Source organism: Hippichthys cyanospilos, chromosome 6 (genome assembly GCF_059441005.1).
Source record: "Hippichthys cyanospilos isolate Australia breed blue-spotted pipefish chromosome 6, RoL_Hcya_1.0, whole genome shotgun sequence".
Taxonomy (NCBI): domain Eukaryota; kingdom Metazoa; phylum Chordata; class Actinopteri; order Syngnathiformes; family Syngnathidae; genus Hippichthys; species Hippichthys cyanospilos.
Genome location: NC_142374.1, coordinates 20144367 through 20169497, shown reverse-complemented (window position 1 = coordinate 20169497; position 25131 = coordinate 20144367). Strand labels below are relative to the sequence as shown.

At 39.1% G+C, this 25131-nt stretch overlaps 1 protein-coding gene across 1 annotated transcript in view; it reads right to left on the bottom strand.

The window, feature by feature from the left end:
- Window positions 1-25131, bottom strand: part of slco3a1a (solute carrier organic anion transporter family member 3A1a) — a 42054-nt gene that overhangs the window by 3013 nt on the left and 13910 nt on the right. The window contains exons 3-8 of the mRNA XM_088417802.1: window positions 5481-5579; window positions 5132-5410; window positions 3588-3752; window positions 3318-3516; window positions 1401-1545; window positions 182-419 (exon numbers count right to left, since the gene is read on the bottom strand). Of these exons, the coding sequence (XP_088273928.1) occupies window positions 182-419; window positions 1401-1545; window positions 3318-3516; window positions 3588-3752; window positions 5132-5410; window positions 5481-5579 (1125 nt within the window). The remainder of the gene's footprint in view (window positions 1-181; window positions 420-1400; window positions 1546-3317; window positions 3517-3587; window positions 3753-5131; window positions 5411-5480; window positions 5580-25131) is intronic.

Genomic DNA, 25131 nt, shown 5'->3' with positions numbered 1-25131 from the left:
AGTTATTGAGATAATGAATGGAATTTAATGTCCGTACTCTCAAAAAAAAACAAAAAACGTGAAAATCCGTCCCTGGCATTGAACGAGTTAATATTCACCAGATTTTTGGGCCAGGCCAAACTTGGGAGACTTTTCCGAGTCTTTCCCCGCGAGGCTTCAACTTGCGCTTTAAAAGGCTCACCCAAGAGTCGCAGCAAGAGAAACAAGACGCCCAGCGCGTAGGACTTGAGTTCGGGCGTGACGGTCCTGATGAGGACGATGACGGACGGCGTCTGGGCCATGGCGCCCACCAGGCTGCACAGGCAGATGATGCACAGGAAGATGAGGAAAGCCTCCTGGCAGCCGGCTGTCGGACATTTGCCCGCCACCGCCGTGGCCAGCTCGCTCTCCGAGGAGACGCACGCGCAGCCGCTCAGGTTCTGCGTGGGGGAGGGGGAACATTTTTCAAAAAAAGTTCATACTGCCATTTCAACACAAATTTCATTAACATTTTTTTTTTTTACATCATGTTCTCAGCGCCCAGCTAGTATGAACATTGTATTTTGATTAATACCGCCTCGCTTTAAATAATCAACTCATTCAATGCCAGAGACGTATTTTCACGTTTTTTTTTTTTTTCATTCAATCCCAGATACCCAAGTATTAGTTTATTACTTCAGTATTTGGAAAGTAATGTCTTTAATACTTTGGTGGGATTTAATGTCCGGACTCTTAAAAAAAACATCATATTACGTCCCTGGCATTGAATGAGTTAAGTACTAAAATAATCAAGTTATTGTAAGTAGTTAGGTAGTACAATTACTTCTAATAAAATACGAATGATTATTAAATTAATTTAGTACTGGCCATTTTTAGATCCTCTTTTAGCCCAAAAAACCTGAAAAAGATTTTGGAAAAAAATAAGTACCTGGGATTGAAGTTTTGGACTAAAACTTCAAAATTTGTCTTTGGGATTGAATAAAAATAAATAAAAAAATAAATAAAAATAAATGTAGGAAATCCAGATTATTTTTTTTTAAATAATATACAGCACTTTTACTTTATAGTAGTGTTATTAATATTAGCAAATACTAATGTTAACAATACATACAAATGTTATTGAAGTGATGCTTTCTATATTGATGAAAAAAAAAAAACACATATAAAGCAAGAAGTGGTAACATATTAAAAACCTAAAAAATACACACAATATATATGGGCTGCAACTAACAATTTTATTATCATCAAAAATAATGATCATATTAGCATTTAAGTGTTTACAACTTAATTGTTCAACAAACAAAATATCCAATTTTCTGTATCCATTTAAAAAATATTGAACTCAAAAAGCTTTCGGGAGTCTAATTGCTCGTCAATTTTTCTGCTAACTGTCGGCTAACGTTAGCGCCATCGGTACTGACCTGATCGGTGGCGTGCGTGCATCCGGCGAAGCAGGCCGACAGGTAGGTGACGCCGTTGGCGCCGCACACGGGGCTGATGGACGACGTGAAGCAGTTGCACTGGCTCATGCACGCCGCTTCGGGCTTCTTGCCAACCTGCAGCGTACTGAACGCACACACACACACACACACACACACACACACACACACACAAAACAAAGTACACTTACTCCAAAATACCAATGGATCAAATAGAAAAGATTTCAGCCACCAAGCAAGTTGTTTCATGTTCCAATTCATTTGCTCTTAATTTGAAAAGTAAAAACCATTAGCTGTATTGTTCAATGAAACAAATAACAATTTCGCCCGACGCTCATCAGAAATATCATTTTAACAACAAATTTAACAACAATTCCATTAAAATTTGTAATTAATAAAAATAATCATTTTATTTCCTGGAAGTGAGAATGATGTAAGTCAACCCACATCACAAAAACAGGTAGATCAGTAACAAGAGAAAGAAGGTTGGCTGCATCTATATTCTGTGCAGGCTGCGCTCTGCACAGCCAATCTTTTTTTTTTTTTTTTTTTTTAATATGCTGGAGATGGCGACAGAAAAATGGCTTGAATAAAATATAAGCCAGCTGTGCCAGCGGGGCCCGCAGTGATGAGCTTTTTTTTATTGACACATTCAGACTGCGAGGGTGGCCTCCAATAAAAGGATTCAAACTGCAAGCCGATAATCCAACCATTTGTGTTTATTTATGAGGGGAAAAAGATGTGGGAAATGGCCACATGTTGCACAGTCCGGTGTCAGAGGGATAAAAAAAAAAAAAAAACCCTCAGGAGCGCAAATACATAATTTGACACGAAACTACGGAAAACAATTTGATCCCCTTGCTGAATTTTTCAGCTTGCCCACGAACAAAGAAATGACGACATTTTGACTATGGGTAGTTGAAGTCTAATTTTATTTTATTTATTTAAATACAGTTGCTTGAGTTGATTCCAAACAAGGCAACGTTGGTGTCATGTGACCAGAACATTTCTCCCAAGGTTCTCAACTCTTAAAGCTGGGCCTTTAGAACAGTGTGTAACCGTTCACATTTTTTTTTAAAGGAGGCGGAAGGTATATTTAGCTTTTAGCTATTCAAAATTGACAGTATTTGACAGTATTCAAATTTTTTCCTGTAATGCCCGTAACTGCCACTAGATGGTGCCAAAGCCCAGGCTAACAAAAATACTCTCTTGGAATCAATGCATTTGTTGAAATGATGATACTGTACTTTACAACCAAGAGACTAACGTAGAATATAATGTTCTTTTTATTCGTTTTTAGACATTCAACTCCTCCTACATTTCTTAACCGATTCAAAGCATTCCAACTTCAACATGTTGCAAAAATTCCCGCTCCGTAAGATATAATTTTTCTCATTGTAAGCATTCACCGTTTTCCCACAGTTCCTGTTTTTCATCTAAAAATTGCCCATTCATTCCCAATGGGGAATTTAAAAATGATTCTCAAATTTCTAAATGTTTAGCTTGTTCCTTCCTACAAAGCAAGAATATTTACATTTTCACGGGTTTGTTGCAAATTTTTCAGTTTTTCTCAGTTTAACTTCACCGTTAAACTTTTCAGCTCATCACTACCGCTATTTATTTGTATTTAATGTCAACATAGGACAGTTTTTACTTTTGTTTTTTCCTCTAATCCCCACACATTGACTGTCTCAAACCATTTCAACTTTGAAGTTTTCATCTCATCCCTAACATTTTTCCACATTCCAAAACAAATCCCAAATGTTGGTTTTCCCTGCAATTTCCTCACTTTTTTGACTTATTCAAAGTAAAAATTCAAAAGTATTTCCAAAAATACTCAACATCCTTCCACAAAATCATTCAAAGTTTCCATCGAGTGAAATCCGGTTGGGGCCTTACTTGTTGCCGTACATGGCGGTGACGCCGGCCACGGAGCCCGTGTCGCAGCCCAGGAAGAGGAAGGAGATGTAGCAGGCGGTGGAGATGAGGTTGACCAGCATGGCCATGCGGATGGCCCCCAGCGCCGACAGGTTGAGCTTCTTCACCAGCAGGCCTCCCATGAAGATCCCCAGGCAGGCGCACGGGATGGCCGTCATACCTGCCCGCAAAGGACCCCGTTTAACCTTCGGCGACCGTCGTTCCGAGGCGGCGGCCGGCCGACCGACCGACCTAGCAGCTGGTTGGCCGAGGTGGTGGTGAGATTGAACTGCTGCTCCAGGTATTTGCCCAAGAAGGCGGCGAAGCCGGCCACCACGGCGATTTCCATGCAGGCGGCCAGGATGATGCAGGTGAACACCGGATTGGACAGCAGGTGTTTGGTCACCTTGGGGATCACTGCGCGGCAGAGGCGCGATAAAGCTCCGGTTGGAGATCGCGGGACGAATATTGAAAAACGGATCGGCATTTGGACAAGTCAGCATTTGATATTTTGGCGAATGTCGGCAGTGGCCGTTAAAAAAAACAAAAAATTCAATGGGCAATCATAAGTCAGTTTAAAACTTTTTAAGACATGATGACCTACCTAAAATTCATAGAATTTTACAACAAATATGTATATTGTATTTAAGTTACCGATATTTAAAAAAACAACAACATGAAAATCTGAAAAGTTCTCAATAAATATATTGTTTCAAGTCATTTCTACAAAGTTGAGATTAGCTGATTATACAGGTCAGTATTTTCCCTTTTCCCCTGAAAATATATCAAAATTTTGGGGGGGTTGAAAGTTTGAAGGTCTTATTTTCCTTTTTGCTTATAATGTACCAAAAAATAAGTAAATGAATAATTGTCATAGGTAACAGCCCTGAAAAAAAAATCATGATTGAGACGATGGCTGGAAGCCTTGAACTTTCTCATAAATGAATAAAGTTTTTTACAGCTGGGGGGTTTGGACACAATTTAAATACATGTATATTATTTAAAATATTTATACAAACATGATATGTGTATATAATACAAACAAATACTGCACTGCAACCTTGCTTCATGTTCTAATTCATTTGCTCTCAATTTGAGACTGTTTCTGTTCCATTTGTAACTTGGTGGATTTCTGTGTGACATCATGTCTTAAAAAAAATACGGCTGGCGGTTTTTGAAGTTCCCACAGGTCAGGCCATTCTTTCAAGTGAGCAGGAAGCGCTTTTGCAATTTCTGCAAAACGCGGAAGTAGGTTGCACGGATCGCAGATTGCCTGTAACTGCGTGCTGCAATGCGCCAACTTATTTTGCTTTTAATTTTCTTGTAGTCCACACCTGCGGAACGCGTGGAGAACACACAAACTCCTGAGCTGGGATTTGAACCGAAAATCTCTTGGCGGTGAGCCAGACGCGCTGAACGCAATACCACCGTGCTTGCCAAATCAACAGTTAATGGTTTACCGTTAAAACATTTTGTTTTTGTTACAAAGCTTCCTATATGGTCTGCTAAACATTTCCTGGTGTTTCCAAAAACTTTGACCTCCTGTGCATATATATAATATAAAATATATAGAGATTTTTTTTGTTTTTCCCCCATTATTATAATGAGATTTTTTTTAATTAAATGTGAATGAATTAAATATGATTAAAAACTATTTAAAAACATACTATAAAGGAAAAAAAACACATACTGTATTAAAAAGTAAAAAACAGGAAAAAAATGTTCAAAGAAAATTATTGAATAAAAATGCATATTATATATAAAAAAATAAATAAATAAATAAAACAAAGCCTCACCCCTGAGTTGCTGGCAGCAGGTGGGGCTGTCGGCCCGCTGGTGGTTAGCGACGGCGGCGCCGTTGCTGGGCTTGGGCGCCTCCGAGATCTGGCCGAGAGGAGCGGGAGGAAGCATGGCCTGCTGGCTGTCGGCGCCGTCCTGCCGCTCCTTGGCGGGCAGCGACTGAGGGAAGCCGAACATCAGCAGCGCCGAGCAGAAGAGCAAGGCGCCGCACAGGAGGAAGCCCGCCCACCAGGCGCCGATCCACCGGGGGTCTTCCGGGGTGATGCCCAGCTTTTCTGCCGGGACAGGCGGCGGCGGCGGCGGGGTCACGTCCGGAACCGACACGCGCAGAACGAGACCACTTACCCGTGTCGATGAAGATGGCGTCCACGTAGAACTTGGTGCAGACCGAGCCCAATATGAAGCCGCACGCCGGTCCGAAAACCAGAGTGGAAAACAGGATTCCTGCACAAAGTGGAAGATTTTTTTTTTTTTTAAAACATTTTCTTGCATCACTCTTACTGGTTGTCGTTTGGTATTTCACTTTTTCTCCATAAACTGATTTTTTTTTTACTTCTTTTCACTTGAACCAGAGCATTCGTTTAATCTTATTTTTTCCGCCACAACAAGACACCTCCCCTCCCAAGAGGAAGCTTTTCTCATTATAATTTTCTAGAAAAATACACGGAAATTGCCCCCCCCCCCCCTAAAAAAAACTGTGTACTATACGTAACTTGGCAAGCTAGCTGGAAAAAAGTAAACATAGCCAGTGGGAAATGTTTTAGACGACTTGGTACCACTGCTTTACCAGTCATCTAAAGTGTTTAATATAAAAAAATATATACATCTTAAAACACTTTTTCCGTGCTGAATATACTGTGGTATCAAATCGGGACTCGGTATCGGCAGATTTTCACAATCAGGTGACCCAGGTGCAAAAAAAGAAAAAGTGTGACCGGGCCCTCTGTATTACAAACATTATTTTAAATACAGATGGACGAGTACCAATAACGGATATCTGTATCGGGCCGATAACATGCCCTATTTCAAACTCTGATCCTGGTATCAGCCCTCTCGTGGCCGTATTATGATGTGGAAATAAATACAAGGCTCACAGATTACCCATGCAATTTATGTAAATCTATTTAGAGAAAGTGAAAAAGATTAAAACAAATAAATAAATGAAAAATCGGTATCAATGACTACTGAAAAGTTGAGTACCGGTTCTGTTATCATTCTGAAAAAGTGTTATCGAACACCTCTATTTTATGCAGCTTGTTTGTTATTTTTATATTTACCTTGAAATTCTCCTTTTAGATTCACCTCAACCACTATTTGATTTTTATTTGCAAATTGCTGGCCTCATAAGTTACAATACTTTTACTTTTACTTTTTACTAATAAGTTACAATTTGGAATCTGCTGAAAAGTGATGATTGTAAACATGATGTTTTTTCCGTGAACATATATATTCTTCCCCTTGAGACAGAAAACCTCTGGGGAAAATTGTTAAACTAATAATACAGTGCAAAAATGAAACAACATAAAAAATGGGACTGAGCCACTATTTTTACATGGTGTTTTCCCACTTCTGTCAATGACGTTCACATTCAGTTGAAAGTTGTGGTTAACAGTGAGGTCTACAGAGAAATGACTACAAGAAGCTTCTTCCTTTTGCTAACTGTCGAAAAGTTTCATAAGGGGAAGACAAAAAGTGCAAAGGTACAAGCACGTTTCAAGTTGTTACAGTGGAGGCGGTACAATCCCACCGAGGAGAGCAGAATTACTGTATGACTCTCAAGCGTTTCCTTGGAAACCGGATGTTGCCTTGCCGTAGCAACAAACACACTCGCGATTGAAACCTCGCACGAGGTGACATGGTAAAGCGGAGAAAATGATGCGGCCAAGCGGAAAAGTTTGCTCCCTGATAAGAAAGTCGAACGGCAGTGACAGATTTGGCTTCCAAAAATGTTCAGGCCAGCTACCAAATAATTTATAGTTTTTAGACTGATACCGGTGTGAGTACTGTTGAATAGTCACTGATACCACTAGGATATCTGATGCCCCCCTCCCCAACGGAATGAGGCAAAAATCTCAGGAAAATCTACGTAATAAATCCTATTAAAATGCGTCTGTAAAATTGTAATGATAATGGTTTTATATGGTCCAAAATTTGGACAATGATTGTTTTTGTACACAAAATCTCGCAGGTCCAGCCGCAATCACATAGAAATATCAAAATAAAGAGATAGAACAATTTCCAAAGGAGTCACTGAAAAAGAAAAAAAAAAACTGCAGCAAAATTGCTTCCTGTTCCAGTTCATCCACTCTTAATTTGAAAGCAAAAGGCACTGTTTCTGTCACAACCTTAAAAAGCATGAAATTAAATTTACTGAGATATTACGGATTGTTTACACGATTTGAAACATTTTCCAATCATAATCAGCAATGGTAAATATTTTGAAATCTACATAATCTACATAAGTGTGACCAAAAGTGGGCTGAATTACACAAAGACTTTTTCTTTTAAACAAGATAAGATTAAAAGCGCAAAGTTTAGCTAAGCTCATCAATTCCATGTGAAGAAAAAAACACAACCACGTATATTTGCAACACACAACTGCGACAAAATGCATTTTGCCGTTACCGGATAAGCGCAAACCAAACTAATTTGTCCATGTTGTAGTGGGCCAAAGGCCTTTAGTATCCTGTAAATGAGCCTCCTGGGGGAGTACATCAGACCAGATTCAATAACAGAGATCTGCGCTTGTGTTTTTGCCTCCACCTAATTTGTTTAGAGAGCAACAGAACAAGGCTGGGAAAGTCAGTGCCCATGAGGCTTTCCCTTTCCGGATTTTAAACGCCACACAGACGCGGGCGCTATTGTTTGAAAATGACGGGAACATCCACGGCGATACTAAAAATAAATAAATAAAAAATGGCAAAAATAAAAGCAAATTACTGAGCAAAGTGAACCTCAAACCTGAGACTAGACCAGATGTACTTTTGGTCAGGAGAGAGATGGCCAAAGAAGATCTGTTGTCTCAGCAGGAAACTTTCCGGGAGCCAAGGATGATTTTGACTGCGATTGATTATGCTGATTGAGAATTTCATCACTCCTATCGCTCAATCAGATCATGACCCTGTATGGAAACGGCCGCTTTGTCACGTCTACAAAAGGAGCCTTCGAGTGTCACTTAAATTAGGCTAATGCTAGCTTGCCAGGAAATTTACAGCGACTTGCTAATGAGCCAAAATACAATTGCGTACATATGATTGGTCACTTGGGAGAATTGACTCGTGATTCCAAGTCCCCGACCTCAGGACTGCGAGGTAAAACTACTAAACACTTGTCTACCATACTGCCCACTACAGGAAGTATTTGATAATACACCTATGTATTTAAATGATCCAAATGTATGTGTTAAAAGAAAATTTTTGAATTTTTTTTTTTTTTTTTCCAAGCAAACCAAAGTCTTATTGTCAGTCTGTTGTTTTATTTTACGTCATTTTTTTATTTTACCCACGTCCTTCCGCCATCACTTTCAGAGGTGGGCAAAGTGACTACTTCTGCCGGTTGAATGTCAAATACAATGACAGACGAAAAGCCACTTCCGCCATTGCTTGGTTTGGCTTTTTTCGGTTTCCTGTCATTAATCGTCGGGCGGGCAAAACGAACATCAGAGTCAGCCAAGTAGAGTTGGTAAAATGCCCACCTTTTCTCCCTTCTTTAAAAGTTTGTTTCTTTTGTTAAAAATAAATACATAAAATCTGTTTTTTAGGTCTAATCTGACTAAGAAATAGGAAGAACATAGCGAGGAAAACCAGCGATGGATATGGTCATAAATGAAGGTCCATGTAGTAGAGGTTGAATTTTTTTTTTTAAACAAATACAATTCTTATTTTCTGACAGCTCTGAACTAAAACAAAGAAAAAATGCAAGAAAAAGAGTGATATAAACCTGAAATTCATAGTCTTTTGAAAATTCCATATCATCAAAACGTGTGTATTTAAAAGAAAACGCCTCAAAGTTTGCTTACTTAGGTGAGAACATTTGCAGTGATTAAAACGCCGAGTGCATTATGTCTCCTCCGTCCAGCCGCACTTCATTTTGTGTCTTCATAGTACAAAGCCAATTTCTTCATCTCCTCCAGTAATCCTGCTCAAGTTGGCTCGCTAATCCCCCGAGCCAGATAAGACACGGCGGCCCCTGCCACTTTCACACAGGACCGCACCGAAATCGGGGGGGGGGGGGGGGGGGGGGGCAAAAGATAAAAGCCTAAATGTCAAAAGGACAAGTGGATGCGACAACTAAAAAGAACCCGGGGAAGCGATGTCCCAAAATGGCCGTGTTGTGTCTGAGAAAGATAACTCTTTCAAACAAAAGGCCATCTCTTCCTCCTCCGCCCTCGCGCGAGGTCAGAACTTCAGAGGAACGTGGTCAGGGTCGGAAGGACACGCGCTTCCCTAATGTCCACTGTGCCGTGATAACATCTGACAGCGATACAAAAGAGTCAACGTAAAAAAACAAAAAAAAAGTCACTCTAACGGCCTTCTTGATACAATTCAATGTGAAACCAAATCTAAACAGCCTGTTGTGCGAAACTAGCTTAGCATGCTAGTTGGCTCAAATACTATGCTAGCTGTAGGATTGTTTTCTTCAACCATAAAAATGTAATTTGCATAGTGCGCTTTATAATCCGCTGCGCTTTATACAGCGAATAATCTGCGAGTTTCAGTTTTTGAGGGAAAAAAAACATTTTTACCTCTGCATTTCAGTTCCTAATGCATTTTTTACAATTGAAATGTTGATATGCTATATATGCTGCAATTTTAAATGAATTTATAATCCAGAAACTGTTTTTAAATCAACAACACAATATATGTGAAAATTTTTGGTTACAATTTGACTAAAAAAATACATTTAATATTTCATTGAATATCTCTTGGCACTTTCTTACAGACCACTAGACTGCTTGAAGCTTCAAATACTGTATAAAGAAACCCAAAAGACAATTTCTTTTCCAGACTATGTTACTTGCCTGGCCTAAATCCAGAAAATTCCACAATAGTCTGTAAAACCCAAACAAAAACAATTGAAAGAGAAATGGGACAGGCCCTTAAACTGCCATTTCCCTGGCAAATCCTCAGTTGATAATCAAAACGTTGACGCCTCTGAATGACAAACACAAACTGAACTTTCTTGTGCTGAACACATATGAAAAACACAGCTAATTAAGACAACCGCAAAAAAGGAGCTTGCATAAGCCGCCTATTGAAAAAAAAAAAAAAAACTACTCAAACACGGAGTGTGTGCGTAACTTCATAGTTATGTAAACGCCCGCACGCACAAGCAGGTAAAAGCCAAGCGGACGACGCGACATCGGGGCGTCGAGACCATTTGGGTTAGACACGCGTGAGATTAGTGACTGATCGCAGATCCAGGAGGATGCGCTCAAGGCATTAGACGGCAGCTTTCACTTTGGATGTGGACTGCACCTTGTTCCAAGCGGCTTTTAGCTGGCATGTCACACAGAGAACCGGTTTACCTCAACTCAACAAAAGTGTCTTATTAGGACGCGCGTGAGCGAGGAATATACGGAGTAGGACTAGGTCTAGTCAAGAAAGAGTAATGGGTGGCAGGATTCTCACTTTTATCTCAGAATTCTGACTTTACTCCCAGAATTTTCACGTCAGAATTCAGACGGTCTTTAATCACGGAATTCTGATTTTAGAATTTCTCAGAATGAAGTCTGAATTCTGACATTAAATTGAGAATTCTCAAAATTCTGACTTTTGGGTCCAATTCAGATTTTTCAGAATTTTCGCTTTATTCTCGAAATCCTGACTTCAAAAGAGACCTTATTTTCAGAATTCTGACTTTTCACAGGATTCGAATTGTAAAGTGTTCATTCTGGCTATTTTCAGAAATCTGACTGGAGAATGAAGTCAGAATTCTGCCTTCAAATCGAGCATTCTGCTTTTAATGTCACAATACTCAGTGGAAAGTCAGAATTCTCGTTTAGTGAAAATTCTGACAATATTCTCAGAAAGCTGGCTTTTAAAAGGGAACTCATTTCAAATTCAGAATTCTGACTTTCAAGTTAAACATCTCACTGTATTTTTCGATTTTTGGCTCGATAGAGAATCACGTCATTCTCACTTTATTCTGTTCAATGAATTCTTAAAAAAAATGGTCAGACATCTGTCTTTAAAAGTCAGAATTCTGAGAATAAAGTCCAGAATTCTCACTGAATTCTGAGACAAAAGTGAGAATTCTGCAAACCTTTTTCCCCCCACTGGTCCTTATTGTATCCCATAGAATTATTCAATTCAAATAATATAATTGAAAACATTCTATCTAAATTGTTTATTTGCCATTTCTGAAGCAAACAAATCAAACTCAAAACTTCATAGAAATATTGAAATATAGAATTTGAATTTCACCATAATGACTAATTAGAAAAACTGTCAAAACTTCCCAGTGTTACAAGCCTGTTTTTCTTTTTTTTCCAGAGGCCCAAAATGGTGTCATTTGTTGGACGCGAGCGATGCCTTTTTGTTGGCAAACGTAATCCTCTCAAGCGCAACATAAAAATAAATCATTGCGTTCCTCGCTTGCCATCTCCTATAGTGACCCCGTTGATTGTGCGCAGCCATGACCTAAATAACAAGCTTAAAGTTGGCTCGACGCACGCTCAAAACCATTTCGCCAGCCCGCTCAAAACTTACGCTCACGTCGAGTCAATCGAAATTTGCCAAATATAAAAACTCCCTGCACGGATGGGTTAACATTTAACAGATCATTAAAAAATCATAAATGTTAAAGTAATGAAACGTAGTTTTACTAACATCTACAATTAAATCATGTTCTGATCTGATGTTGATCTGACATTCTGATATGTTAAATAACAATTTAGGGATGTCCCACTGATTCGATATGGGTCCAGTATCAGTCATCTAAATAGAAATATAACGTTTGATCCCAATGATCCCTGCATCTAACGTCTAAAATGAAATTTATAGGTGTCACGATCTGATATTAATATTTGATATATAGGTCTGATACCAGCCTAAAAAAAACAAAAACACAATCACTACATATCAGAAAATGCAAACTTACAAATGTCTAAACTCAAATAATAATTCAGGGGTGTCCTGATTCGATATTGATATTTGATATGGATCCGGTATCAGCCCAAAACAAACATAACAAAAAAAAAAAAAAACAAATGCTAAAATGCTAAACATGGAAGAATCAGATTTACTAACGTCTAAATTGAAATAATAATTTAGGGGTGTCCTGATTCGATATTGATATTTGATATGGATCTGGTATCAGCCCAAAACAAACATAAAAAAAAAAAAAGCTAAAATGCTAAACATGGAAGAATCAGATTTACTAACGTCTAAATTGAAATAATAATTTAAGGGTGTCCCGTATGATATTGATATTTGATGTTGTCCCTAATAGCCCCTCACCAAGATATATTGCTGATTAGTAAACAAAAGACTAAAATGACAGTCAGTAATTTGTGGGTGTCGCGATCTGATCTATTTGATATTAGTCTGATAACTGCAAAAAAAAAAAAAAAGCCATGATCACTAGATATTGGAAAATGCAGACTTACCAACGTGTTAAATTAATTAATAATTTCGGATCCGACATTGATATTTCATTTAGGTCCGGTATCAGCCCCCTTCAAACACAAACAAACTACCCAAAACCTTAAATGCTAAATATTGAAGAACGCAGACTCTACTAAGGTCTAAATTGAAATAATTTAGGGGTGTCCAAGTCTGGTATTGACTTTTGATATCCATCCGATATCAGGCACCACCCAGCGAAAAGAACCTATTGATCTAATGTATATTGGTCCATCTAAAATCTCTTATACAAGCACTCATAACAATGATCCTTTAATGTATTTATTTTATTCAGTACATTCTTATGTTTAACGCCCAAATTATTGTGCTAAATGTGTCATATTTTCTCCTACTAACTCTTGTTGACTTTTGTTCCTTGTTTGAATCATATCATTCCATCAAGTCTTTTCACATTCCCTACTCAAAACAAATAAACGCACGTATCCTTCCTTCCGATATCATACCGGATCGATATTGGTATCGGACAGCACCCTTGGCTACGATATGGGTATCATATCGAAAGTGAAACTGATTCCATTGCGATACCCCTAAGAACAAGCGTAGCCAGAAAAAGTGTGGCGGCAGACAGATGTCTGTCCTTTTGTATTATTCAGAAGCGGCCACAGCCAAGCTGCCACATCTTATGTTTCTTTGGATGACAACGAAAAGAAAATTCACTTAGCTAAAATGCATTTCCATATAAGATGAGCCGAAGAATGAAAGGCACTGAGGGAAATACTTATTAGATAGCAAACAAGGAGTGAGAGTTAAGCCCTGAGATGGAAAGGCATCTAAAAATATCATTTCAAAAATGCACATTCCATACTCATACTTCACATAATAAGACAAGGAAGCCATCATATTAAATCTCGGAACCGTCTCTATCCTACACTATGAAAAATTATAGATTAACCCTTGTGGTATTCTCTTAGAAATTATGAACATTTTTTTGAGTTTTTTTTTTTATGATATCAAAAAAGAATCAATGGGGAAAAAAAACCCCTAGGGAGCTGAAATTTCCAGCACATGAATAAAACAAGTAACGTTTTAAAATGCAACGATTCCAACATTTTTTTGTGATTGCAGCTGGACGTGCGAGATTTTGTGTACAGAAATAATAATTGACCAATTTTTGGACCATATAAAACCATTATAATTACAATTTTTGAGATGCATATTAATAGGATTTATTGAATTAATTTTCCTGCAATTTTTGCAACATCCCGTTGAGCGGCGGTCAAACTATGTAAGCAAACAAGTGTTTGACCCCAAGACAGTAGGTGGCATCATCACGTCACAGACTACAAAGACAGACCATACATTTTTCCATTTTTTTTGCGGGTTCTAATAAATTTAACCTACATTTGTTTGTCTAGAAGTGATACTAGTGAACAATTTGAGTGGTTTAAGGAAAAAAAAAAACAGAAAATATTTATAAATAAGTAATTATCACACTTAAAAAAGTAGGAAAAAATGCAGGGTTAAATCTATGTATTTAAAGCAAACCAATAAATAAAACAAAACAATGTACACAACCTTGAGTGATTATTGTTTGACTGGGGCACAGCTGCGCATGCGATGATTTGGCCATAATAGGAGAAGATGGAAGCATAGTAAAGCGACGGCTACAGTTGAACATTATGGAAATGAGCGCCGCCGCCGCCGCCACCTACAAAGAGGAAAATGACATTTTGCCACGTCACGGGAACAATGCTGAGTCAGCTGAGGCCACTTAGCACCCTGATTAACACTAACGCCCACGTTTCATATCCTCACTTCAACGCTTTCATTCTTCCATGCGTGGTGAATTAAAACTTGAATGATACCAATACAGAAGAGCCCCAGGCAAGTATGTCATGATGCGAAATCTGACGTGAAATATCTTTTAGCCAAGTATCTCTGAAGCGGCGCAAAAAAAAGAAATGTTTTGTGCCATCTGTTTGATTTCTTAAACTCTACATAAAAACGTACGTTTTGTCCCTATAACACAAGTCAGCGACGTGTTGCTTCGTGTTCCAACTAATTTGCTCTTAATTTGAAAAGAAAAATGTACCATTTTTCCGATGGCTTCAAATAGGCTTCAATGATAATTGCCGATATTTGTAGAAAGTTTAAATCTCACATACCCCCTTTGAACTCATTTCATGTGCCCCCATTCGAGAACCACTGATTCAAAATGAAACGTTTCCAAACCTTATCTTTTCTTTGGAAAACAACGATCAACTTTTTTGCATTTGTAACGTGCGCCCTATAGGCAGAACAAAACGGCTTACTTTTGTGAGTTATGGCTGACCTGTGATCTGCTCTGAAAGCATCTAGGCCAATACCATTAGGCTACTTTAAGTTGACCCGAAGGAACTTAATCTTTTGAGGCCAATTAACCTTGTGTCAGGAAGACCTAAGACCACTAATTGACCTCATTGAATTGCGTCGCAGCCAGTTTTGCAGAAGCACGTACGTTGGAGCTCGTCTTTCCTTTCGCCCCCCGATCACAGAAAGACGGGAAATTCCAGTGTCTGTTTGCAATCCCGTCGGTGATGTTTGCTCGGGGGCCGAGACGGAGCGACACACTGCACGCATTGTTGGGCGGCTGCGTGGTAGGTGAAGGGCAGCAGACGCGGCAGCTGCTCCAGAGAAGATCACAAACGCGGAGGGGTTTGGGACAGAGAGCAGCTGCTAACAACTTCTGCGAGTTTGCAGGAAAATAGAGCATTGCTTGGGATGTCCCAATCTCGATCATGTGATCGGGAATCGGGGTGATTGTATTTTTTTACAGCTGAATCTGGAATCGAAGGGATGAAGATCAGGTTTCAATGTTCTTTTTAGGTGCTACGAAAGCAATAAAATAATCCAAAAGTATACAGATACTGCCAAAAGAAAACTACTTTCTTCTATAATTCTGGATGGGTACGATTTAAGGTTTTGAAAAATAACTCAATAAAAATTTATGTTGGAAATATTCAGACAAGAATAACGAATACTGATTTTAAATCAGTTTTGATGTAAATTTAACATTCATATCTTGCACATAACTTGCTTAAAGGGATATTCCATATATTTTGACATTTTTTGCCACAAAAAAGTTAATTTTTGTCTGATTGATTTGATAATTATCTTTAACAACCTTCAAGAACACGTGCGCTCAAGGATAGGGTATCGACCAATCATGGCTCACCTGTTGGTCATGTGGCGTTCGTAAGATGATTTGCACGTGATGTCATTTTCAGTCAACAGCAAGAGAAAAACTGTGTTTTCAAATGTATTAACCGAACTGAAAAATAATTACTGGTATCAAATTAACTCATTCAATGCCAAAGACGCACATTTACGCTTTTAACTATTGTTACTGGAAAAGAAAACCTCTAGAGGGCCAGTATTTTTTGCCAGCTTTCAAGACCAACAGAATATTGTGTGCTATGCCTATGTAAATATGGGTGGTATCATATGAAAGATTGACTTCCATTCCTTAATTGCATGCATGTATTATCCGTGTTGTAATTTTGGAAACACTGCCATCCAATGGTCACAGTTAGCACCACAGTGCTAACAGACAAACAGGTCTTGAAAACCACCCGGCACACCGCCACTTTTTCAAACTTTTCAAGTTTTCCATTTTCAAAAAAACAATTTCAACTCATTGCTCAGCCTTATTTCATGGTCTGGATTTTGGAAAATAAAATTCCTGCGCAAAAACCTGACTCATGTTTTCCTTTTCTTCTTCACTCTTCATTTTTTGACTGGATTGACTTATACAAAGACGTGATGTACAGGCCGTAAAATACGGTACATTAAAAAGCTATCTTTCGCTTTTTTCCCTCAGGAAAAGCAGACTATGACTCATCCGCTGCAAAACTAAAAGTTGACCTTATGAGTTCATTTAAATAACCTCTCACGCATCGATCAGACTGCATTCAATTAGGCGCATTGTCTCACGCGCCGTGTAGTAAAACTGAAATCTTGTGCTAAACCTGCTCCTGAGTAATCCATGAAGAAACCACTTATGGACCACTCAATCAATGAGGCTTGGGATTTGTGGTCAAGTCCGGAGCGGCGTGCGGATGCGCACTTCCACAGCTAAGTCCTTGCGCAAGGTCGGCCGCTTCAAATCCGGGAGTTGAATTGGCTCCGAAGCTGAGTGGCATCTTCATGATGTCAAAACTCTCCCGAGCAATATTAGCAAGGGATGCGGCCAGCATCTCAACCCCGTAGTAAAAAGAAGGTCTGATTGTGCGGCGCCGACTTGCTGATGCCGCAGCGCTTACGAGATCTCTCCTCTCCTCCCACCCCCACTCCGGTGGATGACAAAAATCCTGTTTTAATCAGCTGTGTCTGCGCCTGACCTAGATCGCCTTGAGAAAGCCGCGCGGTGGCCGACGAAGGAGAAAGGTGCCACTGGCGCTCTTTGGCCCAAATTCTCGTCACCACGCGGCGGGGGCCACCTGCAGCTCCGCTTTCTGGCTTCTGGCTAATCAGCCTTGCTGCAGCTGCAGATGGCAACATAAGGGGGGGGGGGGGGGGGGGGGGGGGTAACTGGAAGGAGCGACAAGCAATTGGCCTCCATCGGAAATCTGTAGAACTTTTCTAAATGGGAGGCCATGGGGGTCGAGAGCTCCGGAGCGCATGATGGCTGACGGCAGGCTTTGCTCTTCCGCTCGGCTCATTTCAAGACGAACACGACGCGGCGGCCAAGTGGTAACCGATTCCGATAATACGCCAGCCACAATCCGATCAAATAAAGTTCAACTATTTCAGCATTCGGGTCGTTCCATGTTGAGTCATACACGATCCTCACTGACACCTCTTCCGTTTGCCTGATTTTTATTCCATTAGTGCCTTATTATTCGTGCTGTTTTGAGTTACGGCCCCTTAAAGTTTGGATGCCACGCCCACTTTCGGGATCCAGGAGTTTCACACATTTAAGACCCTAATTGGAGGGCCTCGTCTCATTGTTTTATGGTAGTTACAGACCTGAAATAATCCAACCCCATCTATTAGAATCCGCACTAAAAATAATCATAGGTATACTATTGTGAGAGATATTATCCCTTAAAAAATGTATTACTGCTACTATATTACCCCTTAAAACTTTGATTATCCTGATCCTTCACAATGAACTCAGTCTTTGCAAACAACACAATTTTTAGATATTTTTTAATAATCCTGAATCTATAAAGTACGTTAATTGCTGTATTAACTTTCTGTTCATGTTTCTGTCCGTAAAAAACAGATCACATAACTGAATACTGTTTTAAACAAAGATAATATCAATGTAAAACGATTCTTTACATGTATGAACTAATATGATTGATAAATTACATGCATATTAACCCTTTGAAATCATAAAGCACTAATGGAATAAAAATCAGGTTAATTGAAGGGCTTTCCACAGGGAGGTTCTTGTGTGAATTGAAATGGAATGACCTCGATTTGGGAGTTATTTTTCTTTATTTTATGAATCTTTATTTTATGAATTCATAAATGAATAATTTATTTTGAATGAATATACTGCAGATATAGATATATATATATATATATATATATATATATATATATATATATATATATATATATATATATATATAGATATAGATATATATAGATATAGATATAGATATAGATATAGATTCAAAAGAAAAAAATAAAAAGATAAAATTGAAAATAAAAAAAGTATACTTAAAAAAAAAAAATCCTACGCTCTTATGCTTGCTCTTTTAAGAGTCAAGGGTGAGCTGGAGCCCAAAAATCAGGCTTGTTTTCCAGTCAACGGCAGATTCAAACCCCGAACCACAAAAACCGTGAGACCCCGATTGTTGACATCATCTTCCGGGTTCAGAAAAGGCGTCAAGTTTAGCCCGACGGATTGATCCATGCCGTAACCTGACATTACCACCCCAGCCCGCCGCGGGAGTCTGCGGCGTGCTAAGCTGAACGGGCTCACTTCCTGTTTTACTTGATGCGATCATCACTAATTAGCCTGCAGGCAAAAGCGGGGCGTCCACCAGCTGCATATGACACCACCCCATCTTGGCCACTGTAAAAAAAACGGACATGTCGGTACCTCCTCCCCTGCTACGCCGTTTCTCGTCTTTTTGAGGTAAAAAGCACCGAGGGTTGCTAGGCAGACTCAGCACGGAGCTTATAGCGAGGCCCGGAAAAACCCTTTTAGGATCTAATCCTTCAAGATGACATTAACATGCGCAGAGTTTAAGTAGCTTATACAAGCGCCCGACTGCACTGAGTGTTTGGACTCGGAGCATTTGAGCAGGAATGATGAAAAGTCTCTTTTTGTGTATGTGACGACCGCCACCCAGTCGCTTCGAAAAACGCGGGGGGGGGCTAAATTTATCCCGTGTGGAAAATGTGAAATGTATCATCATTAAAAGCCTTTCATTTGGGGCTTTGAAGAAATGTTCAGTGGTAAATGTTGGAAAGTTGGCAGAAATAGAAAAAAAACAAAAAACAAAACAAAGGTCTCCAGGTAAAAGGCGGTGATTCTGTGTGGAGCCACACAACAAAAGCCTGTTGTGCTTCCACACATCAAGCTGCTAATCTGTCATTCCCACTTTGGCTGGAGGAGGGGAGAGAGAACACGCCAGGCTGCTTTTGCAGACACCCGGTCTGCCATCTAGTCTGCCACTGGGGCAAGAAGCTGTGAAAGCAAGCCACGGAGCACTTTAAATGACACTTTGGGGTCACGTTGGGGATAAAGCCACAAAAAGACCTCTCAAAAGCACACGTTCTTTGCACTTTTGCGCTGGACTTTGAATTAATCAAACTTACTACTACTACTACTACTACTACTACTACTACTAATAATAATAATAATAATAAAAAAGCATCAGTTTTACTTTTATATGGTGCTTTTCCAGACAGCCGAAGACGCTTTCCAAATGATACATTATTCATGCACTTTAAATATAATTTTGTTGGTTTTATTACTTTGATTGACATCATAACTGTCCAGAATGGGACATTGAAAAAAAAAAAATATATATTTTTTTTTTTGCCAAAACACTCAGCTCAAGATATCAGCACAATCAATATTATCATGTATTAGATGTCGGTCCGATATCAGAAAAAAAGGTACAGAATCGGATTCTATTCTATGCTCAAAATCTCTCATACCGCTCAAATAAAATTTGGTATATATTTGATTTAACTGCTATACATTTTCATGTTTTGAGGCGCAACAGGTCATATTTTGTCATACCCACTGTTGCTCACTGTTTCTTTGAACAACATCACATAATTGTTCTCAAACATTTCTTACTTACAAATAAAAGCATATATCGTATTTTCCGCACTATAAGGCGCACCGGATTATAAGGCGCACCCCCAATTAATGACATATTTTAAAACCTTTTCTATATATAAGGCGCACCGGATTATAAGGCACACCCTCAGTTAATGACATACATTAAAACGTTTTCAATCACAATATAGTAATACTTCAAGTAATAACAATAATAACTCAAATAATAACTCTCAATAGCATAATAACGCAATGTCACAATGAGCAACCTTGTTCAACTGTAAACACACAAAAGAAACACGTAAAGCTTACTACATCAGTTCGTTCCGCATCTACGAATCTGAATCTCAATATTGATCCATATATAAGGCACACCTGATTATAAGGCGCACCATTAGCTTTTTTAGAAAAAATAAGGCTTTTAGGTGTCCATTATAGTGCGGAAAATACGGTAATTCCTGCTCATAGTGTTTAGGATCAATGTCGGTATCAGACTGTAATCCTGAGATTAAACAAAACAAAAATAAACTCCTTCACAGCCATTGACAGCTATAGACGTCAAAGATTCATTTTTACTCGGCTGGCAGTAAATTAGTTCAAACATTCACTGCCCTTTCTCCAAAATCCATTTTAACTGAGCTGATGGCAAACGACTTAATTTGTTGACTGGTTTGTTTGTGGATATGAACCATATGATTGACTGGCAACCAGTTGTCGTTGTACCCAAAGCAAGCTCCAATTACTTAGACCCCAATGAGGACAAGCGGCATAGAAAACAGATGCCAAAATGTTTTTCAGTATTTTTAGACATGTCAAAACCATGTGACTAATGCCCCTTACAAATGACCTGTACTAGTTAATAAAGATTTTTGATGGTGAGGCTGGAGGCACACCAGCATTCCTTCACTTTTGAGCTTCTGATGTGTTTACCACCACATCCATTCATTCATGGGGTTTTTTCTCACTGTTTACCCTCGTGTTAGGTTTCAAGTAACTTGAGCCTATCCCAGCTAACTTTACGCAAGAAATGGGGCACATACTTGGTTTCTAGCCAGACGATTCCAAAGCACCTCAGTCAACCTAAGAAAGACGTTTTTGGAATGTAGAACAAAGCCTATGCATGCAAAGGGGAGAAGATGCTAATTTAAGGTGTTCCAACAGAAATTTAGCCTCAGATAACCTGGCTTTGAGGCAGATATGGCCACGCCCAAAAATCAAGAGTCTCTGATAGCCAGACTGACGGACAAGACTATGTTTTGAGCTGAGTTTATGATTTCAAGTTCCTGTTGCTAGAAAGCAAAGCATGAAGAGTCTCTGTCACTGAATGCACAAGAGCTTTCACACCAAAAACAATATCGAGCTAGTCGCCAAGAAGTACAAAGACTTGATTGTGTTTTACAATATTACTTAAATATGTTTGTAATTTCATATTTTACTGGCTGAAATATCACTTTCACTAACATAAGGGTTCTTTTTTTATGCAAATTTAAAGTACCGTATCTCCCACACTATAAGGCGCACCGGATTATAAGGCGCACCCTCAATTAATGACATATTTTAAAACTTTTTCCATAGATAAGGCATACCGGATTATAAGGCGCACCCTAAATTAATGACATATTTTAAAACTTTTTTCAACCACAATATAGTAAATACTCAAAGTAATAACAATAATAACTCTAAACTCTCAATAGCATAATAACTCAGTCAATTTGACCAACCTTGTTCAACTGTAAACAAACAAAAGAAATAGGTAAAGCTTACTTTATCAGTTCATTCCCCATCTACCAATCCCAATCTCAATATTGATCCATATATAAGGCGCACCTGATTATAAGGCGCACCATCAGTTTTTGGAAAAAAAATACGGCTTTTAGGTGCGCCTAACAGTGCGGAAAATACGGTAAGTGTGAGCAATAAATCAAATTAATTTGGATACATTTGTCATTCAAGAAAAAAAAAACTGTTTACAATAGTTACGATTTAGTTGTGACTTGTAAAGGGATACCAAACGTAAATAGGAATTTTTAGCTTTAAAAAGTCAATATTTTTCACACTTTGTACTTATTTTTCATGTACAATTCATACTAAAAATGTTTTTTCCTGTTTGCTGTCAACTGGTAATGACAACACATATATAACCTATAAGACCAAACAGTTGAGCCATGATTGCTCGTTTAAGCCAGAGGCGTAGCAAAAAAAATTCCATGGCGTGGCCAGGGTGACACAACACCTGGCATGCATTCGGATCTCATGAAATAAAATATTTGAATATATAAATATATATATGATATACGAATATATGAAAATCGGCCAGCAATATAAATAAATGTCAGAATAATGTAAAGAAAAGCGTGTTTTTAAAGGCATTATTCTATATGAAAAACAATCCATCCATTTTCATAGCTGTTTATCCTCAATAGTCACTGGCTTGCTGGTGCCTATCCCAGCTGGTACGGTCAGCGGGCGGGGGACATCCTGAACTGGTGGTCAGCCAATTGAAAGACAGAGGGACGAACATCCATTCACGCACCCAGTCAAACCAAAGGACAATTCAGAGAGTCCAAATACACCTACCATGCATGTTTTTGGAATGTGGGAGAGAACCCACACAGGCACAGGGACAACATGCAAACTCCACACGGGTAGGCCGGAATAAGCTGGAATTGTACTTGGGACTTGGGACTAACCAATCCCTCACGACGCTGCCATGAAAAATAATTTAGTTATCAAATGAATCAGAGACAAAAAAAATAAAAAATCGAAGCGCTCATCAAATAATCATGACAGCAGTCCCTTAACGAGCGATACCATAAGGCTCTTCATACTGTACATTATATTTTAATGACCATTCCCTCAGCTGTTTAAAAGCTTCAGCGCGAACTGACGTCACCTGGCGGCTGGAAAGCCACTCTTGCTGTGTCCTGTACAGTATATATTTATGCAGGCTGGGCTCCTGTGGGAAGAGCCAAAATTAGCAGTGGACATTTGAAAGGTCAGAGAGCAGTGGGAATGAAGCTCCTGTTGACGCAGACCGTCCAATCACATTTATTTCCTTCAGCCAGACACCAGAGCAGACGCGACACTCGGGGGGGGGGGGGGGGGAGACAAATGTAAAAGATCAACCAGCGAAAAGACGTGCAAAGTTTGAAAACGCGGAGACGGTTGCGCAGTAAGCTTGAAGAGCCCGATTTTGCTCGAGCTTGTTTTACAGCGGGCAAGACAGCACTTTGGGCTGTACGCGCTGTAAAAGCCTCAAGAGGAGTTGTTTTTCACAAGCCTCTGTGGTATGCGTGCAGGACCCAGCCCACTGCGACGCAGCACATGGGCGAGCTGGTTGGCATTCCTGCTCGGCGTAGCAATTACGGCTCGTCTTGGGGCCTTCTCTCGCTGTGAACCGCCGCGCTCAGACAAGGCGGGACGTGTCTCTGTCAAAGGCTTTCAATTCTCACCCGCACGCTTAGTCCCCGTCTCTAATTTTAGCTGCAAAGCATTGCTAGGTGACAATAAGATTCTAGTAAGGCAAAAAACTCGTTGGACCAGAAATTAGGAGGTTTTCTTTTGCAAAAAAAAAAAGGTCTGTTATAAGAAGTTGATTATATAGGTAAATAAACTAGTGGTGTGTCGGTAAAAAAAGTTGAAAGTCACTCCGCATAGAAGCTAACTTCAAAGATTAAAATCTACTATTCTGTGTACTGTATTTTCCGCACTATAAGGCGCACTTAAAAGCCTTATTTATTTATTTTTTTTTAAAAGCTGATGGTGCGCCTTATAATCCGGTGCGCCTTATATATGCATTAATATTGAGATAGGGATTGGTAGATGGGGAATGAAGTGATAAAGTAAGCTTTACCTGTTTCTTTTGTGTGTTTACAGTTGAACAAGGTTGCTCATTTTGACACTGAGTTATGCTATTGAGAGTTTAGTTATTATTTGAGTTATTATTGTTATTACTTTGAGTATTACTATAGTGTGATTGAAACAGTTTTTAAATATGTCACTAACTGAGGGTGCGCCTTATAATCCGGTGCGCCTTATATATGGAAAAAGTTTTAAAATGTCATTAATTGGGGGTGCGCCTTATAATCAGGTGCGCCTTATGGTGTGGAAAATACGGTAGTACTCTCAATCACTTCATCAAAATGTATAAAAAGCACATTCATAAACAAACTGCCAATGACCACCCTTGCAAAGCTACTAAAAACGCAGAAAAGTTAACAGCCCGTTAACACGCAGCGAATTACACACATACATACTCTCTTCTTCATTGGTAGCCATGTCATTCACCGGAGCAGGCTCCGGATTTTAAAGCCATAAGTAGATATTACAAAAGAACAAAATGACGACTAAGTGGAAAATACATCCTTGTTAATGTGCATGGTAATGCAAAATTATATTGAGTAATTCAAATAACTTGGTTATCAAAAATGTGATTTTTTTCTGCCTGAGGTATCCGTTTTACTGTAGTGTATCCTGACAAGAAGAATTCAAGCAGTCTCACTGATTTTTCTTCATGACATTTTCTTGTTTAACAAATATGATTGTTGCTCCTGTTCCAGTTATTATTATAATATATATATTTTTTTACGTTGTTATGATGACAATTGTCCATGACATTACCTTCCCGAATAACATATAGACTTCAATGCCTTAGTACACTTTTACTTTGAAGTACTGGCGTAACGACGGACTTGATCATCACCGGTCAACAACACTACGTTGTCCTGAAATTTGCCCTAATTCCCCATGTACTATTTTTTTGGTTGTAGTTTTGCTGCAAGAATAATGTATACAAGGGCATTTGACTGATTTGTGCACTAATGCTTAGTAAAATGAGATTCTGCAAAGCATGTGTGAAGTTAAACTCCCCGAGTCACATATGCAAAACGATTCTTCCTCTAGTTTCTCTTCAATTTTCTTCAAAGCACCCCTAAAATCCTCTTCAAATGCTCAGCAGAGATGTAACGCGAGTCAGATGACGCCTGGATTAACTTGTATTGTTTGAAAATCCACCGACGGAGCTCGACTCGAGGTTATGTCAAGTCGTTTTTTTTTTTTCCTTTTATGTTATCGTCGGTTTCGGTGAAATCCGAGTGCGAAGGACGTATGCAAAAGCTGC